Source organism: Hylobates moloch, unplaced genomic scaffold (genome assembly GCF_009828535.3).
Source record: "Hylobates moloch isolate HMO894 unplaced genomic scaffold, HMol_V3 SCAFFOLD_6, whole genome shotgun sequence".
NCBI lineage: Eukaryota > Metazoa > Chordata > Mammalia > Primates > Hylobatidae > Hylobates > Hylobates moloch.
The window spans coordinates 122,965,452-122,989,775 of NW_026652281.1; the positions used below are offsets into that span (position 1 = coordinate 122,965,452).

A 24,324-nucleotide genomic window follows, 5' to 3' on the forward strand; every position below is an offset into this window, starting at 1 on the left:
TGATGCCTCTCTGGGTAACACGATACATCAAGCACTTTGGAATACTGTCCTGTATGTAGCGGGGCTCAAACAATATTTGTGATGGAATATTCCTGTCAAAAAGCAGAATAGGGCCAGGCGCGGTGGTTCATGCCTGTAATCCCAGCACTTTGGGAGGCCGAGATGGGCGGATCACCTGAGGTCAGAGTTGGAGACCAGCCTGGCCAACATGAGGAAACCCCGTCTCTACTAAAAATACAAAAATTAGCTGGGAGTGGTGGCGTGTGCCTGTGATCCCAGCTACTCAGGAGGCGGAGGCAGGAGAATCGCTTGAACCCGGGAGACAGAGGTTTCAATGAACCGAGATTGCGCCACTGCACTCCAGCCTGAGCAACAGAGTGGACTCTGTCTCCCATTAAAAAAAAAAAAAGCAGAATACACTCTCAACATCCCTCCTTCCTCTAGTATTCTGAAAAGTCAGAAGAGCCAACAGCTGTGAGAAAACATAAACAGAGGCAGGAGGTATAATAGTTAAGGACAGAAGCAAAGAAAGCTGGTGAGCAATATGGTAACTCCTGAGTATGAAAGAACAGGCAAAACTATCATGGCTTCAAAAATATTTTAATCTTTTTTATTAGAAGTATTTATATTGCCTGAAAAGCATTCCATTGTTAAATTATGTTAAATGCTGAATATTAGAGAATAACAAACAAATCTTGAGAAATTATTAAGTTATGAAATCAAAATTATTATCACAGAATGCAGCAGGTCTCAAGAGATAAATTTTGCAGTGTTATTCTTAAGGGGCTTGGGGAGTCGGTGTTAGAGCTATAAAAGTTCATTAACAAAAGTATGTTCTAATTTTATAACCAACCTCAAGAGGAAAGAATCATCCTTACTATGCATATTCATGGATAGTAGAAACATTACTGCTAAAAATCAGCCTTGGTTAATTTTTTTCTTTTAGAGATTTCCAGTAGGTAATCTATAAAATACCTGCAGTCCGTTACGAAGAGATCATGGCTAGGTTCTAGACTTGAAGTGGATTTATTTATTTGGTAGTAATTCAGGGGCTCGAAAAAGTTATATCATACACATATATTTGAGCACCACATTTATCATAAATAGCTTTGACTTGGCTTATAACCTCAGTAGTTAGAGGCACACAAAAATGTCTTATCTCATCTTGACTTAAGAAATAGTATTGCTCACTGTCTGCATGAATATTATCCAAGCACACCGCATGGAAGAGGTTCAGGACTTTGAAAGGGAAGGCTCCTTGGCTCGCCTGTCTCCACAGTGAACATCCCATTTTGCTTGCTATGGCCTGCTAGTGCGTTCGGCATTGGCTGTCCCTTTCCTCTTCTGCTTAATCAGAATTCAGTTTGACCAATAATCATTTGAGATGCATTATAAGCAGCAAGAAATCAGTTCATCAGAAACCTGCCTTTTTTCTTCCTTTCTCACCACATAATGTTGCAAAATAACTCCCAACCTGATGCCTGAAGTGTACATGTATTTGCTCACTGAAGCAAGGAGAAAACTGAGCTAAGTCAAGTGAGATACACTCACACCATCCTGGAAGGATAATTTTAGAACCAGTTTCAAAGCAGACTACAATTCAAAAATGCCCCTGCCACTTAGACCCACACAGAGATGTTACCAGCCTCACAAAATGTCATCAGATAATTGAGTTTTGCCAGCAGTGGGAGTGACTGCAGCCACCGTGGCCTCCTTGTTGGGAGAGGCAGGAGGAGGAGAAGGGGGCAGTTTATTAGAAATAACTTTAGGGAGGGTAAGATAACAGTGGACATACAAAAGCCACGGGCTATTGATTGCAAATCTGGCAAGGCTGTAGGCCATTCTCATTGCAGGCAGGGCACCTCAGGGCCCGATAGGACTCCTTAAATCTGTTGGCCAGCATCGAGAACTTGCTGCCGTGGCACAGAGAGCAGGTGGCACTGCCCGACCCCCGGCAGTGAAAACAGCTGTCCTCGGGAATATCCCCTTCCTGCAAGAGACAGGTTAGGGTTTAGTTAAAGCAGCAGTTCAAGTCCGTTGTTCACAAGCAGGTCAAAACAGCACTAGACTACAGCAAAGGCTGGGGCAGAATTGAGGAAAATGCTTCCCACGAATGTCAGTGAGAGAATCATCTGGGACCCAGAATAGTCACGGCAATTTTATCAGAGAGGATTCCCCTGGTGGACACCTCTAAGACAGCATCCCTGCCACCATACTTTGCATTCCGAGACTTCATGATCTTCATTGCCCTTGTCACTATCTCTGACCTGTTTTTTCTGTAAGCTCCATAAAGGGCAAGGACTTTATTTTCCTTATTGCCAAATACCACAAGTGAACCCTTGTAGCATGCCTGATAGGTGCCGGGTGCTGTTCTAAGTGCTTCCTATATATCATCCATCTAATCCTCACAAAATCCCAGTGAGATAGTGTAAGTATTATTATACTTGTGTTGCAGACGGGAAAATGAGATACTGAGAAGTTGTTTGCCAATGGTCACACACAGAGCTTGAAAAAGGAAGAGGTGGGTTCTCATCTCAGCAATTTGAACACCAGAATTCATGCTCCTAATGCCTATGTACACAGCCCCTTATTGTAGTTGTCCATAGTAAGTGCCCAAGACTGTTCTGTGTGACTGAGAGACTGAGTGGAGAAATGAATGAATCAATAAATGTTACAGTCCTTCAAAGCTTAGCTCTGAATGCTTGCAGTACTTATATCTTTATTCTCTTTGAGAGCCAAGGCCCAGTGATTAAGAGCTCTGTACTTTGGAGTCAATAGACTAGGACTGAGGCTATTGTCTGCCATCAGCTGTGCAACTTGAATAGTTCCCTTAGCCTCTCCCAATCTGTTTCTTTATTTATAGAATTGAATAATAATGCTTACCCTTCTGAGTAGCTGGAACATTAAATGAGAGAATATATGTAATGCAATATTATCTGTCAGATCATAGGTTCACCTTCTTCTAAGCCTTGCTAACAAATCTCCAGTTCTTGACTCCCACTCTCCAGAAAATGTTCCTTGGCTATTGTCTTGCTCTCCCCCTTAAAGCTATCTTAAGGAAATTGGTGATCTTGGTACTCCTTATAGACTATGAACCTTCCCAGAAATAAGGGGAGATACTAGATCGAAACCTGGTAAATCCAGTACCAAGTCCTGGCCATTTCAGCTTCTGAAAATCTCAAATCCATCCTGCTTTCTTCATCCCACAACTACAATCCTAGCCCAATTGCCCACTAACTCTGGCATGAACTGAGTGTGGACCCATGCCTCTGGTCTCGTGGTATGTTCTCCCCACTGATGCCAAGCTCATTAAGTTGCCTGCAGTAGTGATTGTCACAAAGAAAGCACTCAGGAAAACTTTTTAATGAACACTTGCCCTCCAGATAAAACCTCAGGATAAAATCCAGTCTCCTTAGCTGATTTAAATTGTTTGTCACTTCCTTCATCAGGATCTTGTTCATGGGCCTCTCTGTACTTGGTCTCCAGAGACCTTTCCCCACTCCCAACGCAGCCAACTCCTGCTTGTCCCCAAAAGTCAGCTCAGCAGCAATTCCTCCAAGAAGACTTTCCCACCCACAGATCTGGACCAGGAGTCCCCCCACCCCCATGGCCACCTGTACTGCCCCTGGCATGACAGCTATCCCATACTCCAATGAAAGTTCCTGTTGATTAGACAGGGAGCGCTCTGGACTTGTACCATTTCATCATCACTTCCCAAACATCTAGTGCAGTGCCTGGCACACTACTTGTGCCGAATGAATAAACAAATGAACAATAATATCTGGAGAACCCTTCCTATTCTTAAATTCTAGGGACCAGCAAGACAGCAGGAGTCCACTGGGTAGCTCGACCCAACTCATTCAGCTTTCTTTTATAATCTAAGAATAAAAATAATCCCTGAAAAGGGAGGCATAAGTTTTGAAAATAGCTCCATCATGCTGCAAATTGCCTAAGAAGATACTGAATTTTATTTATTCTAGATTTAAGGAATGAAAGTAATTACCCAATTGACAAAAACTCAGATCATGTCTATGTACCCTTTTGTTAATATTTTATTGATTGCTACCATATTTTAGTATATTAACAATGGAGAATTTGTTTTCTTAAAGTATTCAAAATAATACGTATTTGCAAAAATATTCTTAAAGCAAATTGCCACGATTCATTTCCTGCCAAATCCATTAGGTTTTATGTTTTGTACTTCATCCCAGTGAGATTTTAGTAACATAAGTCCACGCTGCGAGAGAAAGTACAGTAAAATCCTACCATAATGCTATACATGTGATCCAAAAATTCATTTGCATAAAATGCCAGATCAGATATTGAAAGATTAATGAAATGACCTAGTAAGCCTCCTGTAGAGAATAAGAACAAGTCTTCCATCAAATTACATCTAACGTCATATAGTTCTAGGGTGCACTACGTTATTAGAAGTTTCACTGGAGTTTCCATTCTTATTCTGGGTTACCACTCTCTGACCACTTACCCTCAACATGCTCTTTTTAATCATTCAGCTAATTCAGCAATTATTTAATGAGCACCACTCTATACAAGACTTGTATACTATAAGCCTCTTTCTTCCTTTCTCTGTATCTTTTAAATTATTCTCAGAAAATATTTAGTAGGATATAGAACATAGTTGCACAGCATAGCTTAGGTTCTAGAACCCAACAGACCCACCAATCCACCACTTACCAGCTCCATGACCAAGAAGAGGGGCCTGATCTTTTACTGAAGACTCCAAGGCTTGTGGAGCCCTGAAGATGGTAACCAACGCCAATTGAGACTGCATAATAGGGTGGTTATGGTCAAGAGACTGTTCAACAGATGGACCTAGATTTGACTACTGGCTCTAATGATCTCTGGCAAGTTACTTAACCTCTCTGAGCCTCAGTTTCCCTAGCTGCAGAATGTGACTATTAATAATATCTACCTCACAGGGTTCTTGAAAGAGTTAAATGAACTATTGCATGGAGGATTGGTCATGCTGCCTGGCTATCATGAGTCCTCAATAAATGGCAGCTATTATGACTATGATTATGATGAGATGATTATTGCTATTATCTCAAAGTGAGATCACATAAAGCATAAAGAAGCCCAGATGATTTATGGCCTCAAATTCACTGAGCACAAAGCCAAATTTTTCCCCTTCCACCTTTTGCTGTGGCTCAATTCAATTATTCCTCTCCTCTTCTTTGATAGTTAATACAGAGGCTCAAGCCTGGCCCAGCTTTCAGCCTTGCCGTACTCTTTCATCAGATTCTCACTGCTGCCCCGTTCCATCTAACAGAACAAAGAGGCTCTTGGTCAGAAGGGGCTCCTTGATGTTCTTTGACCTTCTCTTTTAAAATAAAACTTGTCTGGGCATTTACTGCATGAGGGATTGGGCAAACAAATAGCAATTTAAAACAGAGTTTAAAGGACAGACAAGTGAAGTATAACCTTTCACAGCAAACTTCTGCTGCACACCTCTGTCCTAGTTTATAGCATTACAGCTAAAAAACACAGATCTCTCCAAATTGAACTTAAAGGTAATTGTCATATCAGGCTTACTCTCACTTTTTTATTCAGGCCTGCAGTATGACCTGCCTTTTATCATTTCTGGTCCTCTTCTGAAAATACATTCTCCTACAACTTACAATATAGTATGATAGATAATAGAATTAAAAAATTTTATAGTGGGAAGGTAGCGCTTTGGATCAACATGTTCAGTCATCTGCCTGCTGCCAGGTTAGGTTCTTTTTTAAAAAAATTTTTGTAAAGACAGGTCTCATTATGTTGCCCAGGCTAGTCTCAAACTCCTGGGCTCAAGGGATCTTCCCTCCTCTGGCTGGGATTACAGGCATGAACTACCACACCGGGCCCAGGCTAGGTTCTTAATAGTTCTGCATAGAACATGAGAGAAGGTAATGGCCAAAGACTTCTTACCAGCTGGCACTTTGGTCTCAAATTCCAGTATTCTTTCCACAAACATTTAACTAATATTCACTGATTACCTGTTATATGCCAGGCTGTATTTTTCTGAAACTGGAACTACAATATTGCACCCAGCATAAACATGGTCAGGCCTGCCCTCATGGAGACCTAATTGGTAAGAGCAAACACCAACTAAATAATCACACAAATAAAAGTAAGATTGCAACTGTGATGAGGGGTGTAAGGTGCCCTGACAGGTCAATCATAGAGGATTTTCTCCTCATGGAAGCCAGAGAAGATCCCTCTGAGGAAGTGATGCCTCCTCTGAGATCTCAGAAGCTGAAGGCAAGGTGATGGGGAGTCTGGGGACATTCCAGGCAGAGGGGATTGGCCTCTGGTAGGAAAGAGAAAATAATATATGAGGGATGGAGATGGGGAGATGGGCAGCGTGTCTGGGGCCAAGAGCATGAGAAAAGATGTGTAAGAGATGATGCTGGAGGGGCCAGCAGGGGCCAGGCTACACAGAGCTTTCTAGGACAAGTAAGGAGTTTGGGGTTTTATCCCAAGAAATGAAAAGACACTGAAAGCTTAGAGGGGGTGACTGATATGGTTGGGCTCTGTGTCCCTACCCAAATCTCATCTTGAATTGTAATCTCCATGTGTCAAGGGGGGAACCTGGTGGAAGGTGATTGGATCACCGGGGTGGTTTCCCTCATGCTGTTCTTGTGATAAGTGAGTTATCACCAGAGCAGGTGGTTTTAAAGCATAGCACTTTCTCAAGCTCTCTCTCTCTGTTTCTCTCCCCTACTGCCATGTAAGACATGCCTTGCTTCCCCTTCACCTTCCACCAAGATTGTAAGTTTCCTGAGGCCTCCCCAGCCATTTGGAACTGGGAGTCAATTAAACCTCCTTTGTTTATGTATTACTCAGTCTCAAGTACTATCTTTAGAGCAGTGTGAAAATGGACTAATACAGTGACAAAGGGGGTGACCTAATCAGATTACATTTAAAAATATCTTTTTGAATGTGGGGGCAGGTTGGAAAGGTACCTGAATGGATGTGAGCGGAACTTTCAGAACCTTTTGCTAGAGTCCCAGTTGCTTATGCTCTAGGGGAAGGGAAGGAGAGGTAGAAAGGAAGAAAGAAAAAAGTAGATTTTAAAGAAATTGCAGAGAGGTAGATAGACTCATGATATGGGAGAAATGAGATAAGAAGGAGCCTTTGGTGCCTCTTGTCTAAGGCCATTACTCAAAGCCCAGTCATGACCTTCTTGTTCTCATCATCTGAACCCTCCCAGAGTGGAGATGTCACTCAAGTTCCAGAAAGCCCCTGACCAATTTTTTCATAGCAATCCCAGGAGATTACAGTGAATCCCACAGAAAACATCAAGTCCCAAGAGATGGAATCTAAGAGAGAGAAAATTCATTTATCCAGCTACCCAAGCTTTTAATCTTTTGGCTTAAATGCATCAAAATTGCTTCCTCCACCCCCAACCTCACACTGTGAATTAATGAATATCAACCCTCCTCCCCCTGGTCTAAGCATGTCTGAGCTATGGTTTCCTAGGTGGTATGTGCACACTTCTAAGGGGTATGAGAGGAAAACATTGGAATATTTGTATTTACTTTTTATCTAAAATTAGGAAGATATTAAGCTTTATTAACATTTTTAAAAGAATTTTTATACTAACTTTTAATAAACTTGTGGACACTGCCAGCCATATTAGGTCAGGCAGTCACTAGACAAGTGTAGTACCCAAGGGACCCTGGAGTAAGAGTGATGTTCAAATGTTGCTGACAGTAGCGTCCAGCTCACTTGTTCACTTTCAGCACATTGCAACATGTTGCGGTTTACTTGTGCCTGGTCTAGTGGATTTACAAAGGATACTCCTTAGTTTTAGCTAAACTAATCTGCCAAATGGAATCATGACTTTACATGATGTCTTCCAGGAGACTATGGATCAAGGATAACACCAATAATAGAAGAACAAGTGAACCCATAAGAAAAGATAGGGCCAGGCCAGGCACGGTGGCTCACGCTTGTAATCCCAGCACTTTGGGAGGCCAAAGCAGACAGATTACTTGAAGACAGGAGTTCGGGACCAGCCTGGCCAACATGGTGAAACCCCATCTCTATTAAAAATAAAAATAAAAAATTAGACAGGCATGCTGGTGGGTGCCTGAAATCCCAGCTACTCGGGAGGCTGAGGCAGGAGAATCACTTATCCAGGAGACAGAGGTTGCAGTGAGCCGAGATCACACCACTGCAATCCAGCCCAGGCAAAAAGAGTGAAACTCCTTCTCAAAAAAAGAAAGAAAGAAAAAAAGAAAATATAGGGCTGATATTTTTTCCACCTCTAGAACCAGCTGTTCATAAACACATTGCACAGTGAAAACAATAAATATTTAATCAGATCTAAAAAGAAGTCAGCCAAAAAATTAAAAGTTTAGAGTATCTGAAATATGGACTTACAACTGCTATTGCTAACAATGTACCATTAAAATATAACAAATGTTAAAATTCCTCATATCTTCAAATTTAGGTATCTTAAGTATTCATATTCAAAAGGTTTTACTTAAGCAGTGCACAATCAAGCCAGCTTGGAGACCATTGCCGTAGGGCCAGCTCTGAGCAGGACAGTCAAGCTCCCCAACGCACCTGTGTATACTGGTTTTGGGGGAATGTGCTTTCTGACTCCACCAAAGGTCTATCGTGCTGGTCCCTGCCTCCATAGCTTTCTTCTTTGTTCATCAGAGACTCTTCCTCGGCCTCCTCTTCCTTCTGGAGAATTTTCCTCACAAAATCTCTCTTGTCCATTGGGGTTCGAATGATCTTCAGGTTATTAGTGTAGATGATTATCTTTCCAAAATCTATAATAGGTAGGGGCTAGAGAAATGGAGAATAAGCATGGAAACTTTACCACCAATCACCAAGTAGAGGGCTACAGAACCTGTCCAACGTACCAGGAAACAGCAGAGAAGGAACTTCTACCACCCAGTATTTTTGATCCCATCAGACCCCAAAGTCACAGTTCATTCCCTGGTCTGTTTGCTCTCCCTAAAAGCCATGAAAGCCAGCTTCCTTCTTCCTGTTGATGGTGACCAATCAAAGCTGAACTACTCAGAGTATGAGAGTCTGGAGGGCAGTGGCTAGAGCTTCTATTTGTACTGCATACCCCAACAGCCAATGCAGGGCTGGGTACAATGAGTGTTTAATAAATACAGAGGGACACTTTTTTGTTTTATATAAATATCTCTCCAATTTTTTATCAGCATAAATAATTATATTAGTAGATACCATTTATTGAGCACTACTTGTGTCTCAGGCATCATGCTAAGCATTTTACCAACATCGCCTCAGTTTCTCCACAAACATTCCTATGAGGCAGATGCTATGGTTTCCACATTTTAAGGTGAGGAGACTGAGCCTCAGTGGGGTTAATGCCTCACCAAAGTGACAGAGTTACTCGGGCACTGTAACTGGAATTGGAACCCAAGTCTGTCACCCTAAAGCCCACATTTTTACCACCTATATCACACTATTTAAAAGTATTTCCCCCCCAAAAAAAAGGATCATAATATATACTCTGTTGCAACCTATTTTTTCATTAGCTATATAATATGAAAATCATCTATGCCAATAAATAGACTTCTAAAGCATCATTATTAATAGCTTTTGTTCTCTTGCATGGATTTGTCATGTGTTACTTAATCATTTGCTCAGGAATAAACCTGGACAATACCACAATGCAGTACAGAGGACTGGAGGGTAACTGTTTAGAAATTACTTTAAATAGAAGACTGCCTGACTGCAGCATCTAAGCAGATTTGGTTTATTCAGTTCTGTAAGCAGGGCAGAGTATTTCATACTGAGGTATTCAGTTGTGTAGTGTGATTGTGCCATACAGGAAAGTCATGTAACCTCTCAACTTCAGTTTGCTTGTTTGCAAAGGGGCTGACATCCAGCTGGTAGGCATCACCACAATCAAGCTAGTGATTAAAATACAGAAATGCTTCCATACTGAGTGGTAAACACGTGCTGTCCTGAGACTCCTGAGTGCCCTCCAGTTACCCCAGCCTCCCTTCAGGGAGCCTCTACCATCCCTAAACCTAGTGATGTAAGAGTTAATACTTAGGGACCCAAGTCTCAGTACCCTTCTCCAAGACTCTGTTGGCTTTTCTGCTGATTGAGCAATGTTCCTGTGGTTAAATATTTTTACTTTCATCCCTGAGGCTAATTATATCAACTTCTGGGGGTGGGAGGTGCCATGAAAAACATAAAATGGTGTTTACAAAAGCTGGAGATACTATGCAGATTGTGAGAATTGTTGCCATTGTTATTATTTAAAATTATTCTTCTGTAGTGCATGCACAATCATACTACACAACTAAATACCTCAGCATGAAGTATTCTGCCCTGCTTATAGGACTGTATAAACCAGATCTATTTATACGCTACAGTTAAGCAGTCTTGTATTTAAAAGATATTCAGCCAAAACCTGGCTTGAGCAAGACTTCAATATTCAGGCTCTCTTTCTTGAAACACCCATAGAGTTTTCAATAATTATTTATTAAGCCACAAGCTTCCTATCTGGCCCTATTTTCTCTCCCTTTCTTCAAGGGATCGTGTAGCAGCTTCCATTTCCTATTGTTTTATGCAGGCTGGATTCTTATTTCACACTCTGGACTATCAGTTTCTGAATATCAGAAGATAAGGCTGGTGGTACTTTTGGAAGGTTCCATTTCTACTTCCAGTAATAGCCAACGAGGTTCAGTTACTAGGAAGCTTTTCATCTCTAAAGCTGATTTTTTTTCTCAATATGCTAAGAGAATCTGAGATCACCTACTCCAAACCCCTGTTTCTGAGCTGCTCAATGTCTGAGACACCCAAGATAGCAAGTTTATTTTTTGATGTACCCCAAAGATGGAGGGTCTCAAATCACTTTTAAGGTGTGGTTAAGTTTTAGTTGCCCTGATAGGCAAATTCTTCCTTGTGTCTAAGGAAACCCTCTGGGTGTAATGTAATGTGGTTACATCAAATGTCAATGAGGAACACTCACTCCTACATCATAGAGGGCCAGGACAGAGCCAAGAATTTTTCATTTCCTTTCTAGTGCACAGAATGGCAACCTGTGTGACTGAGCACTTGTAAATACTCTTTTGTCTGTGGCAACATGCCTAGAGATTATTGATCAGGCACTATTAAATCTTTCCACTGCTCTGTTTCTAAATGCAGAAATGCCTTATTGGGTACTAGAAATTCAGTGGGCTTTGGAGATAGACAGACCTGAGTTCAGATTGTATTAAAATGTTGTTTGACAACTGTATGAGATTTGCAACTTAGTTAACCCTTATGAACTTCCGTTTTTCCAATCTGTAAAACTCTCATAGAAATGTTGTGAAGATGAAATTATGCAATATGTATAAAGTAGGTGTTCAGTAAATGTTACCTCCCTTCCTTTTCCCTTCCATTTTCTTTGAACCTTATAAACTTCAGTTTTAATTGCTTAAAATATTTTTATTATTTATGATCTTTTTCTCTACCCATCACTTAAAATTTAAAAGACTCAACATTTCTTTGATAAGAACCTGCCCATTATTACAATGGTGGGTAACATTCGCTAAGCACATAAAATGTGCCAGGCACAATGCTAAGAGCTTCTTTTTTTCCTCTCTCTCTTTTTTTTTTTTTTTGAGACGGAGTCTCGCTCTGTGGCCCAGGCTGGAGTGCAGTGGCGCGATCTCGGCTCACTGCAAGCTCTGCCTCACGGGTTCACGCCATTCTCCTGCTTTAGCCTCTCAAGTAGCTGGGACTACAGGCGCCCGCCACCACACCTGGCTGATTTTTTGTATTTTTAGTAGAGACAGGTTTCACCGTGTTAGCCAGGATGGTCTCCATCTCCTGACCTCGTGATCTGCCCTCCTCAGTCTCCTCAAGTGCTGGGATTACAGGTGTGAGCCACCATGCCTGGCCTGAGCTTCTTATGTGTTATCTTTTAAAATCATCACAACAACTCTCTTAAGCAACTCCTTTGATTACCCTCATATCACAATGATGTTGAAGGTCAACAGGGTTAACTAGCTTGTTCGAGGTTACCCAGTAAATGGGTAGGACTGAACATCAAGCTCAGGTTTGACAGGTATCAAAGTCCTTGTTTTTTTAAAAGATATATATATATATTATCATGGTAATCTGTACATAACATAGAATTTACCATTTTAACCCTTTCTAAGTGTATAACTCAGTGACATTAAGTCCCTTCACATTACTGTGCAGCCATCGCCACCATTCATCTCCAGAACATTTTCTTCTTCCCAAATTGAAACTTTGTATCCATTAAACAATGACTCTTCTCCCCTGCCCCCAGACCCTGCCAACCACCATTCTACTTGCTGTCTCTATAATTTTGACTACTCTAGGTACCTCAAATAAGTGCAATCATACAGTATTTGTGTTTTTGTGACTGGCTTATTTCATTTAGTATAACGTCTTCAAGGGTCATCCACGTTGTGCATGTGTCAAAATGGCCTTCCTTTTCAAGACTGAATAATATTGTGTTGTATGTACATACCACATCTTGTTTATCCATTCATCAGTCTATAGACATTTGGGTTCTTTCCACCTTTAGGCAATTGAGAATAACACTGCTATGAACAATGGTGTACATATATCTGTTTGAGTTCAGAGCCCTGACTTTGAATTATTGCACTTAATTGCTACCCAGTGTGGTCTCATAGCCATGATTTACTAGGAAGTGTTTTACATTTGGATTCATTATTGAAAAGTCATGACATTAGCTCTCATTTTCTTCTTTTTCATAAATACCACATTGACAAGTGATTCCAGGGTGTGGAGCTGCTTGAATCCATCCTGGCCACTCTCATGCTCAGAAGCTGGCTATGATTGGGATGGGGCACTTGATCAGGAAACAAAGAAAACAGAGATAACGAGGCCAAGCAGGAATCGGACCTTCAACGTGGCCTCTAAAACACATAGAGTACTGTGTTTTAACCAACTGAGCCATGCTGCCATGAAGACTCATTTACCTAGATTTATAAATTCTATAGTCCTAGCTACCAGAGAGGCTCAGGCAGGAGGATCCCTTGAGCCCAGCAGTTTGAGATTGCTGTGAGTTATGATCATACCACTGCACTCCAACCTGGTTGACAGAGTGAGACCCTGTCTCTAAAAAAGAAAAAAAAAATTATACATTTACATAAATGCTAAATTTAGCACATGACTTATGAAGATCAAGCAACCCAAAATTTATCTACTGTGGCCTTGTATAAGGTTTGCATGAACTGTGACTTTTTAAATTCTAAATCTACAAATAAGATATTGTTAAAAAGAAATAGTAGAAGTACAAGACTAGCCAAGGACCTAGAACCTAATAAGCACTCAACAAATGGTAGCTATTATTATCATGTAATAATATGGTTCTGTAAAAAAAGGAACATGCCCTAAAGCAAAACATTTGTAGAATCAGAAGATCTGGATTCTTATTCTGACTCTGTACCCAATGACCCTGTAGTATCAGATGGATCCCTTAACAACTTGGCACTCAATTTTTCTCATCTGCAAAATGGGAATGACCATACTTTGGCTTTTCTCCCCAAGGTTATGGTAAAGACCCAATGCAATAGATACAGACAGCGATAGTATGTGATGACACTTTGTAATGCATACGTCACCCCATTAAGATAAGAGGTCATTCATTTCAGCCCCCTTTAATATCAAAAACAAGCCTAGTGTTATCTTTGGTAATTGTGACGATGCCCATAATTATACTTTTACCAATGCCAGTAAAGCCAGTAATACATTTGTCTGCAATAGATGTGTTATCTATTCCCTTAGGAAACTAACAACAAAAATAATTCAAGAGTAATTATCTGGCTTTCACACTTTAAAGATGAGAACACATCCTGGTGTGCTATTCATTAATAACATGGATACATTATATAATTGTATTTTATCTTTTTTAAAAAGGCATTCTTGGTCCCACTGACAGCATATATACATCTCCTGTGAATTTTTGGATATCAGTGAATGTTTTCCAGGTTCTACCTTAAAAGAAAATCACGTATGGACTTTTGATTATCCGTGGTACTGGGAAGTAATTGAAATTCATAGATTAAACACGTTTCAGTCGAACCATTAGCTCAAACTTCTTCCTCACGTAACATGTTCTCTGGCTGATTTGCATTTCACCATCCCTTCCCAGGACTCCAACTACCCAGAGCTTATGCTAACGAGAAATGGAAAGGAAAAATAAATAGACAAAGCAGGCAGTAGGAGGAAGGCAATAGGGGTAAAAACCTGACATGGATAAACTGCAAGCTGAGTAATTGGCTGGAGTAAAATGAGCACTTTCAAATACTCAGCTCTTTTGGGAAACAAAACTACTGCATAATTGTCTAAAACCGCAGTCTGACAACCTGAAAACCACTGCACCTCTATTTAATTTACATTCCAGGAAAACTCAGTCAAAGATCCAATTACAATGTATTACCTTGGATGGAATTTGAATACTATATATGCTCATTCCACTTGCCAATTAGTAGTCAACAAGCATGTTATTTTTATCCCAGAAATATTAGTCTAATAACAGCTTCCCATTTGGTGCACCAATAGTTCTGGTTGGTACCGGAGTGGGAGCAAGACACAAATCTAAACTATTTAGGGGTTTCTCTAAACACGTTTTAGGAAGCCCTACCCTTAAAGCCTATATGCCATGCACAATACCAACCTTATGGTCATTCGCCTTGTAATCGTTGAACCGAGGCTGGCCGCCTGCCAAGGTGTAGGCATTACCCTCTCTAAATACACTGATCCTCTGAGCAGTCAGCTTAGGGGAGCACAGCTGGGGCCTGGGGACTTCCCCAGACCCGTAAACACCATCCATTGGTTCAAGAGACTCTTGCAGAAAACTGTGAGGGTATTCCTCCTTTGGTGACTCTAATTCCTGCCCATCCTCAAAGACCTGCTTCAATACTCGACCACTGTAGGAGGAGGAGATTTTAAATCGTACTTTCCGGGGTTTGCCATCACTCTTCTGATTCAGCTTTTTCTCAGGGTCCTCCATCAGCAGAAAGTTCACCCTGTGGTCTCCAGCCTTCCGTGCAGCTGGTGAAACTTGGGCCTCTGAGAAAAAGGCATTTTATTTTCTCTCCTCCTGCATATAATTAATTCAAGTTGTTGCTAGGGTATGGTCAGTTTACAGCAACTGACACCCATACGTTAAATATTGATAGACCCTCATGAAAAGGCAGGCAATTCTGGTTTGATGGAGTGGATGGAATATACGACAAGATTAATTCTTGTCATAATCCCAAGCTCACCATGACTTCACCCGAACCCTAGCTTTTCTCAACCTGAGGATGAAGAAGTTTATTTAGATTGAACATGTGCCAATTCAATAAGGATCAGACAATCAGTTAACAAGTGTCTTCTTATTATTAGTGATGACAATTAAAATCTAGTGAGCATTTCATAAGTGCCAGAGATTGTTACATGCATTATTTTATTTCATCCTCACAATAACCCTACAAAGAAAATCTTATCTTTGTTTTAAAGAGGGGAAAGTGAGGCTTAGAGCCACTTGTCATTTATCTTCATCATTTGTCTGCTCTATTACACCTAAGTAAGTGACAGAGCAGCGATTTGAACTCAGATCTATCTGACTCCAAAACCCAAGATCAGTCCACATAACCAGAAGTTTTCCAGTTCTGGTTCTAGAAGAGGGAATGAGGTCCTAGGTACAGTGGAGGTTCTTGGGGGCTGCTGCTAAGAACAGGAGAAGGCCAAGGGTCCTGGATTCTGGGCCTTCTCCCCCTACACTAACCAGAGCAGCTCCACTTGGTATGTATTTTATATTTAAGATTTCATTTGCAAGCACAGCACAAGTCCCCACTGCCTGTTGGACTTTGTAAATGCCCGACACTGAACTAGTGGCTGGGGTGAATAGCACCAAAGCATGTGATCTGGGCCTGAGAACAGTCCTACAATCCCATACAGACCTAACACGGGTGAAATAATAACTTCACACTTAGAGAGCAAACTTTCCAAAGCTGAATCCCAGAATAGCCACTCTGGGAAGGAAGTGATCTCTAAGGAGACAAGGATGGAAGAAGGTTTGTAAAGAAAAGGGCCCTTGGGCTGGGTAGAAAAGGGTAGGTTGGATGTGAGGAGCTGAAAGTGGAGTAAAGCCTTTCTCACTGTCTTTGCTACCAGCATCACCATTTACTGAGTTGCCCAAATTGACTCCTCCTGTTCCCCTACAGCCATTCACTTGGATTCTTTTTTTGTTGTTGTTGTTGTTGTTGTTGTTGTTGAGACGGAGTCTCACTCTGTTGCCAGGCTGGAGTGCAGTGGCACGATCTCAGCTCACTGCAACCTCCGCCACCTGAGTTCGAGCAATTCTCCTGCCTCAGCCAACCGAGTAGCTGGGACTACAGGCGCATGCCACCATGCCCAGCTAATTTTTGTATTTTTAGTAGAGGTGGGGTTTCACCATGTTGGCCAGGATGGTCTCGATCGCTTGACCTTGTGATCTGCCTGCCTCGGCCTCTCAAAGTGCTGGGATTACAGGCATGAGCCACCGCACCTATCCCATTCACATGGATTCTTTCACCACCGCCTTCTTTCATCCACCCCTATCACCCTGGCCCTAGGTCAAACCCTCATCACTTTGATTTTTAAAGTTGCAGCTGTCTCCCAAGGACTTCCCTACTCGCCCCCAATTCCATTCTCCACATTGATGTGAGAGTGATAGTCCAAAACAACAAATCCGCAGGGGTCAGTCTCCTGCTGAAAAATCTTTTCCAGTGGATCAGGGCATAAGTCTTAACTGTTCCATGTGACAGGAAAGCCCCTCAAAAACCAGCCTCGCCTTCCTTCCTTTCCAGCCTTGCCCTCTGTCACTCTTCCAAGGGCTGCCTGTGATTGGTGTTCCTGTTACACCAACAAGCTTACCCATTTCTCAAACCCACAAGTTTCTGTCTCTTATCCAGTACTCTGTTTCCTGATTTAGAGTGTCAAACTTCCATTCCTCCTTCAAGTCACACCTCAAATGTCTCTGCTTCTGGGCAGCCTTCCCACCTGCCCCAGGGAGAGTGCCATGGGACTTTCAGACATATCGCCATTCAGGTGCTTCTCACTTTCCCTTGCCTTTTCTATCTTTCCCTCCATTCAACTGTGAACACCTTGCAGTCAAAAGCTGTCCTTACCATCTATCTATTCCCAGTGTTTATCAAAGTGCCCAGTACATAATAGAACTTGGTAATTGTTGAATGAATGACTTCAAGTGAGAGAAACCAAATACACAAAGTTTTTCAAAAAGGAATTGAGCATATTTTGTGTAGAATAGTGAAGAGGGGGCTGGGGGCGGTGGCTCAAGCCTGTAATCCCAGCACTTTGGAGGGCCGAGGCAGGTGGATCACGAGGTCAAGAGATCAAGACCATCGTGGCCAACATGGTGAAACCCCATCTCTACTAAAAATACAAAAATTAGCCGGGCATGGTGGCAGGCAAAAATCAGCCGGGCATGGTGGCAGGCGCCTATAGTCCCAGCTACTTGGGAGGCTGGGACAGGAGAATCACTTGAACCCAGGAGGCAGAGGTTGCAGTGAGCCAAGATTGTGCCACTGCACTCCAGCCTGGTGACAGAGTGAGACTCCATAAAAAAAAAAAAAAAAAAAAGAATAGGGAGAGGTAGGATCAGAAGATTTTTTTTTTTAATCTACCTTTCTACTAAGGAGAGGTCTCACCATTGTAAATTCCCTGTGTAACTGGTGCAGAAATAGGTGGGAGAAAAGAACTGGGGAAACAATGTTTAAAGAAAAAGAAAGATACACTTTTCATAACATTGTAACTCCTCCAGGATGCAGAGTTGTCTGGGACATACCATCAATGAATTACAGGAGACTGAGACCTTGATCTCTCAGCCCTCATGGCAGCCAGGTGGCCCCCAGGCCTACATTAGCCTTCTTCATTTACTTCACTATATAGAACAATATCAAGCTGGGCATGGTGGCCCGCATCTGTAATCCCAGCTACTCAGGAGTCTGAGGCAGGAGGGGTGCTTGAGCCCAAGAATTTGAGACCAGCCTGGGCAACAAAATGAGACTTTGTCTCTACAAAAAGTTTTTAAAAAATTATCTGGGCGTAATGGTGCATCTCTGTAGTCCCAGCTACTGAGCAGGCTGAGGCAAGAGGATTGCTTGAGCCCAGGAGTTTGAGGCTAAAGTGAGCTACAGTTATGCCACTGCACTCCAGCCTGGTTGACAGAGTGAGACCCTGTCTCTTAAAAAATTGTATATATATATATATACATACATATATATACACGTGCATATATATACACATACACACACACACACACAAACACACACACGCATATAAACGTAACAATTATTATTTTCCTTTTTTTTTTTTTATTTTTGAGACATGGTCTTGCTCTGTCACCCAGGTTGGAGTGCAGTGGTGCAAACTTAGCTCACTGCAACCTCAGCTCACTGCAACCTCTGCCTCCTGGGCTCAAGCAATCCTCCCTCCTCAGCCTCCTGAGTAGCTGAGACCAAGGCATGCAACAATTATTATTTTCTATGTGTGCCATGCCATGAAAAAGATTGGGAACTCCTAACTAGAAGAATATTTTCTTCTATCTCTCCCAGGAAACAAATATTAATAAATAACCAATAGCCAATCTTCATCTAGAAAAACCAGTGAGCTGACTTCTTGTCAAGTAAAATAACTACTTGTCAAGTAAACATTTTCAATTGCCCAAAAATGAATATCAGTAACAACAACAAAAACAAAGCTGGAGGTGAGTTTTCCAAGTAACATTTCTTCAACACTTTTTTATGCCATTTCCCATGTTCACAGACAGATTTTCAGTGAGCCAACCTAAAATCATGGGAGTTTTGAAACAACTATGTTCATCTGAAAATGTTTAGATGTTGATGTTTCCAGAATAGTCACAAATACACTTCAGGAAGAAGAACAAATTGATAAATCGAAAGCAATTTTGGCAGTATTATCAAAAGCCTTAAAAATATTTATATCCTTGAAACCTCCTAAGAAAGAAAATACTGTAGCTCCATATATCCAAAGGAATCATGGCAAAATGCTAATATCAGTTGACTCTAGCAACTGGGTGGAGGATTTTGAGTGTTTTTTTTTTCTTTCCCAGTTTAATCATATTTTACTTGTCTGTGATAAGTTTGTCTTACTTTGATAAGCAAGAATAAAATAAATGAAAAAAGATCCATTCCTGTCTACCCAATTATTTCTCTTCAGAAAATCATTTTAAAGAAAGAAAGATATTTATTTAAAGATACTCCCCAAAACATTATTCATACTGGGAAAAAAACTGAAAACAACTTAAATGTTCAACAGTAGGAATGCCACAATATGAAAAATTATGTAGTCATTTTTAAAAGGTAAACAAAAAAAGGAGAGGAGACACTTGTCGTTAGTAGAAAGGTAGATTTAAAAAAAATCTTCTGATCCTACCTCTTCACTATTCTTTTTTTTTTTTTGAGACAGAGTCTTGCCCTGTTGCCAGGCTGGAATGCAGTGGTGCAATCTCGGCTCACTGCAAACTCTGCCTCCCAGGTTCAAGCAATTCTCCTGCCTCATATGGAAATAATGAGAAAATAATATGGAAACAGGTTTATGATACAAATTAAGTAGAAAAGTTATAACAGATTTTATGTTCTGTGACATAGAATTTATATTATAAAACTGTATAGAAGAGATCTGTTCCAAGATGGCCGAATAGGAACAGCTCCAGTCTGCAGCTCCCAGCATGATCGATGCAGAAGACGGGAGATTTCTGCATTTCCAACTGAGGTACCTGGTTCATCTCACTAGGACTGGTTGGACAGTGGGTGCAGCCCACGGAGGGCAAGCCAAAGCAGGGCGGGGCATCGCCACACCTGGGAAGTGCAAGGGGTCAGGGAATTTACCTTTCCTAGCCAAGGGAAGCCATGACAGACTGTACCTGGAAAAATGGGACACTCCCGCCTGAATACTGCACTTTTCCCAAGGTCTAAGCAACTGGCAGACAAGGAGATTCTCTCCCGTGCCTGGCTCAGCGGGTCCCATGCCCATGGAGCCTTGCTCACTGCTAATGCAGCAGTTTGAGATCAAACTGTGAGGCAGCAGCCTGGCTGAGGGAGGGGCGTCCGCCACTGCTGAGGCTTGAGTAGGTAAACAAAGCCACCGGGAAGCTCGAACTGGGCAGAGCCCACCACAGCTCAGCACAGCCTAACGCCTCTATAGACTCCACCTCTGTGGGCAGGGCATAGCTGAACAAAAGGCAGCAGACAGCTTCTGTAGACTTAATCATCCCTGTCTGACAGCTCTGAAGAAAGCCATGGTTCTCCCAGCATGGCTGTTGAGCTCTGAGAATGGACAGACTGTCTCCTCAAGTGGGTCCCTGACCCCCATGTAGCCTAACGGGGAGATACTTCCCAGTAGGGGCCGACAGACACCTCATATAGGTGGGAGCCCCTCTGGGACAAAGCTTCCAGAGGAAGGATCAGGCAGCAATATTTGCTGTTCTGCAGCATCTGCTGGTGATACCCAGGCAAACAGGGTCGGGAGTGGACCTCCAGCAAACTCCAACAGACCTGCTGCTGAGGAACCTGACTCTTAGAAGGAAAACTAACAAACAGAAAGGAATAGCACCAACATCAACAAAAAGGACATCTACACCAAAACCCCATCTGTAGGTCACCAACATCAAAGACCAAAGGTAGATAAAACCACAAAGATAGGGAGAAACCAGAGCAGAAAAGCTGAAAATTCTAAAAACCAGAGCACTCTTCTCCTCCAAAGGATCACAGCTCCTCGCCAGCAATGGAACAAAGCTGGAAGGAGAATGACTTTGACAAGTTGACAGAAGTAGGCTTCAGAAGATTGGTAATAACAAACTTCTCTGAGCTAAAGGAGCATGCTCAAACCCATTGCAAGGAAGATAAAAACCTTGAAAAAAAGGTTAGATGAATGGCTAACTAGAATAAACAGTGTACAGAAGACCTTAAATGACCTGATGGTGCTGAAAACCATGGCCTGAGAACTTCATGATGCATGCACAAGTTTCAATACCCGATTTGATCAAGTGGAAGAAAGGGTACCAGTGATTGAAGATCAAATGAATGAAATGAAGCAAGAAGACAAGGTTAGAGAAAAAAGAGTAAAAAGAAGCGAACAAAACCTCTAAGAAATATGGGACTATGTGAAAAGACCAAATTGACATTTGATAGGTGTACCTGAAAGTGATGGGGAGAATGAAACCAAGTTGGAAAACACTCTTGAGGATATTATCCAGGAGAACTTCCCCAACCTAGCAAGGCAGGTCAACATTCAAATTCAGGAAATACAGAGAATACCACAAAGATACCCCTCGAGAAGAGCAACCTCAAGACACATAATTGTCAGATTCACCAAGGTAGAAATGAAGGAAAGAATGGTAAGGGCAGCCAGAGAGAAAGGTCAGGTTACCCATAAAGGGAAGCCCATCAGACAAACAGTGGATCTCTCCGCAGAAACCCTATAAGCCAGAAAAGAATGAGGGCCAATATTCAACATTTAGTTGGGCCAATATTCAACATTATTTTCTTAAAGAAAAGAATTTTCAATCCAGAATTTCATATCCAGCCAAACTAAGCTTCATAAGTGAAGAAGAAATAAAATCTTTAAAGACAAGCAAATGCTGAGAGATTTTGTCACCACCAAACCTGCCTTACAAGAGCTCCAGAGGGAAGCACTAAACATGGAAAGAAATAACCAGTACGAACCACTGCAAAAACATGCCAAATTGTAAACACCATCAATGCTATGAAGAAACTGTATCAATTAACAGGCAAAATAACCAGCTAACATCATAGTGACAGGATCAAATTCACACAAAACAATATTAACCTTAAATGTAAATGGGCTAAATGCCCAAATTAAAAGACACAGACTGGAAAATTGGATAAAGAGTCAAGCCCCATCAGTGTGCTGTATTCAAGAGACCCATCTCACATGCAGAGACACACATAGGCTCAAAATAAAGGGATGGAGGAAGATCTACCAAGCAAATGGAAAGCAAGAAAAAAAAAGCAGGGGTTGCAATCCTAGTCTCTGATAAAATAGACTTTAAACCTACAAAGATCAAAAGAGACAAAGAAAGCCATTACATAATGGTAAAAGGATCAATTCAACAAGAAGAGCTAACTATCCTAAATACATATGCACCCAATACAGGAACACCCAGATTGATAAAGTAAGTCCTTAGAGACCTACAAAGAGACTTAGATTCCCACACAATAATAATGGGAGACTTTAACACCCCACTGTCAATATTAGACATATTAATGAGACAGAAGGTTAACAAGGATATCCAGGACTTGAACTCAGCTCTGTACCAAGCAGACCTAATAGACACCTACAGAACTCTCCACCCCAAATCAACAGAATATACATTCTTCTCAGCACCACATTGCACTTATTCTAAAATTGACCACATAAGTAAAGCACACCTCAGCAAACGTAAAAGAACAGAAATCACAAACTTTCTCTCAGACCACAGTGCAATCAAATTTAAACTCAGGATTAAGAAACTCACTCAAAACCGCACAACTACATGGAAACTGAACAATCTGCTCCTGAATGACTAGTGGGTACATAACAAAATGAAGGCAGAAATAATGATGTTCTTTGAAACCAATGAGAGCAAAGACACAACATACCAGAATCTCTGGGACACATTTAAAGCAATGTGTAGAGGGAAATTTATAGCACTAAATGCCCACAAGAGAAAGAAGGAAAGATCTAAAATCAACACCCTAACATCACAATAGAAAGAACTAGAGAAGAAAGAGCAAACACATTCAAAAGCTAGCAGGAGGCAAGAAATAACTAAGATCAGAGCAGAACTGAGAGAGACAGAGACACAAAAAAAACCCTTCAAAAAATTAATGAATCCAGGAACTGGTTTTTTGAAAAGATCAACAAAATTGATAGACCACTAGCAAGACTAATAAAGAAGAAAAGAGAGAAGAATCAAATAGATGCAATAAAAAATGATAAAGGGGATATCACCACCAATCCCACAGAAATACAAGCTACCATCAGAGAATATGATAAACACGTCTATGCAAATAAACTAGAAAATCTAGAAGAAATGGATAAATTCCTGGACACATTCACCCTCCCAAGACTAAACCAGGAAGAAGTTGAATCTCTGAATAGACCAATAACAGGTTCTGAAATTGAGGCAATAATTAATAGCTTACCAACCAAAAAAAGTCCAGGACCTGATGGATTCACAGCCAGATTCTACCAGAGGTACAAGGAGGAGCTGGTACCATTCCTTCTGGAACTATTCCAATCAATAGAAAAAGCAGGAATCCTCCCTAACTTTATGAGGCCAGCATCATCCTGATACCAAAGCCCGGCAGAGACATAACAAAAAAAGACAATTTTAGACCAGTATCCCTGACGAACATCAGTGCGAAAATTCTCAATAACATACTGGCAAACCAAATCCAGCAGCACATCAAAAAGCTTATCCACCATAATCAAGTCGGCTACATCACTGGGATGCAAGACTGGTTCAACATATGCAAATCAACAAACCTAATCCATCACATAAACAGAACCAATGACAAAAGCCACATGGTTATCTCAATAGATGCAGAAAAGGCCTTCGACAAAATTCAACAGCCCTTCATGCTAAAAACCCTCAATAAACTAGGTATGGATTGAATATATCTCAAAATAATAAGAGCTATTTATGACAAAGCCACAGCCAATATCATACTGAATGGGCAAAAACTGGAAGCATTCCCTTTGAAAACTGGCACAAGCCAAGAATGCCCTCTCTCACCACTCCTATTCAACATAGTGTTGGAAGTTCTGGCCAGGGCAATCAGGCAAGAGAAAGAAATAAAGGGTATTCAATTAGGTAAGGAGGAAGTCAAATTGTCCCTGTTTGCAGATGATGTGATTGTATATTTAGAAAATCCCATCGTCTCAGCCCAAAATCGCCTTAAGCTGATAAGCAACTTCAACAGTCTCAGGATACAAAATCAATGTGCAAAAATCACAAGCATTCCTATATACCAGTAATAAACAAACAGAGAGCGAAATCATGAGTGAACTCCCATTCACAATTCCTACAAAGAGAATAAAATATCTAGGAATCCAACTTACAAGAGATGTGAAGGACCTCTTCAAGGAGAACTACAAACCAGTGCTCAACGAAATAAAAGAGGACACAAACAAATGGAAGAACATTCCATGCTCATGGACAGGAAGAATCAATATAGTGAAAATGGCTATGCTGTCCAAGGTAATTTATAGATTCAATGCCATCCCCTTCAAGCTACCAATGAATGACCTTCTTCACAGAATTGG

At 41.3% G+C, this 24,324-nt stretch overlaps 1 protein-coding gene across 3 annotated transcripts in view; it reads right to left on the bottom strand.

Annotated features, from left to right (window-relative positions):
- Positions 1 to 1,733: 1,733 nt before the first annotated feature.
- GRXCR2 (glutaredoxin and cysteine rich domain containing 2) overlaps positions 1,734 to 24,324 on the bottom strand; it is a 185,255-nt gene continuing 162,664 nt past the window's right edge. The window contains exons 1-3 of one of the 3 annotated variants that reach the window (XM_032155980.2): positions 14,663 to 15,044; positions 8,575 to 8,802; positions 1,734 to 1,990 (exon numbers count right to left, since the gene is read on the bottom strand). In XM_032155980.2, the coding sequence (XP_032011871.1) occupies positions 1,808 to 1,990; positions 8,575 to 8,802; positions 14,663 to 14,998 (747 nt within the window). In that variant the 5' untranslated portion in view covers positions 14,999 to 15,044 and the 3' untranslated portion in view covers positions 1,734 to 1,807. Of the gene's footprint in view, positions 1,991 to 8,574; positions 8,803 to 14,662; positions 15,045 to 24,324 lie in introns of those variants that run through there. The other 2 variants (XR_009213841.1, XR_009213840.1) reach the window with 2 other exon arrangements.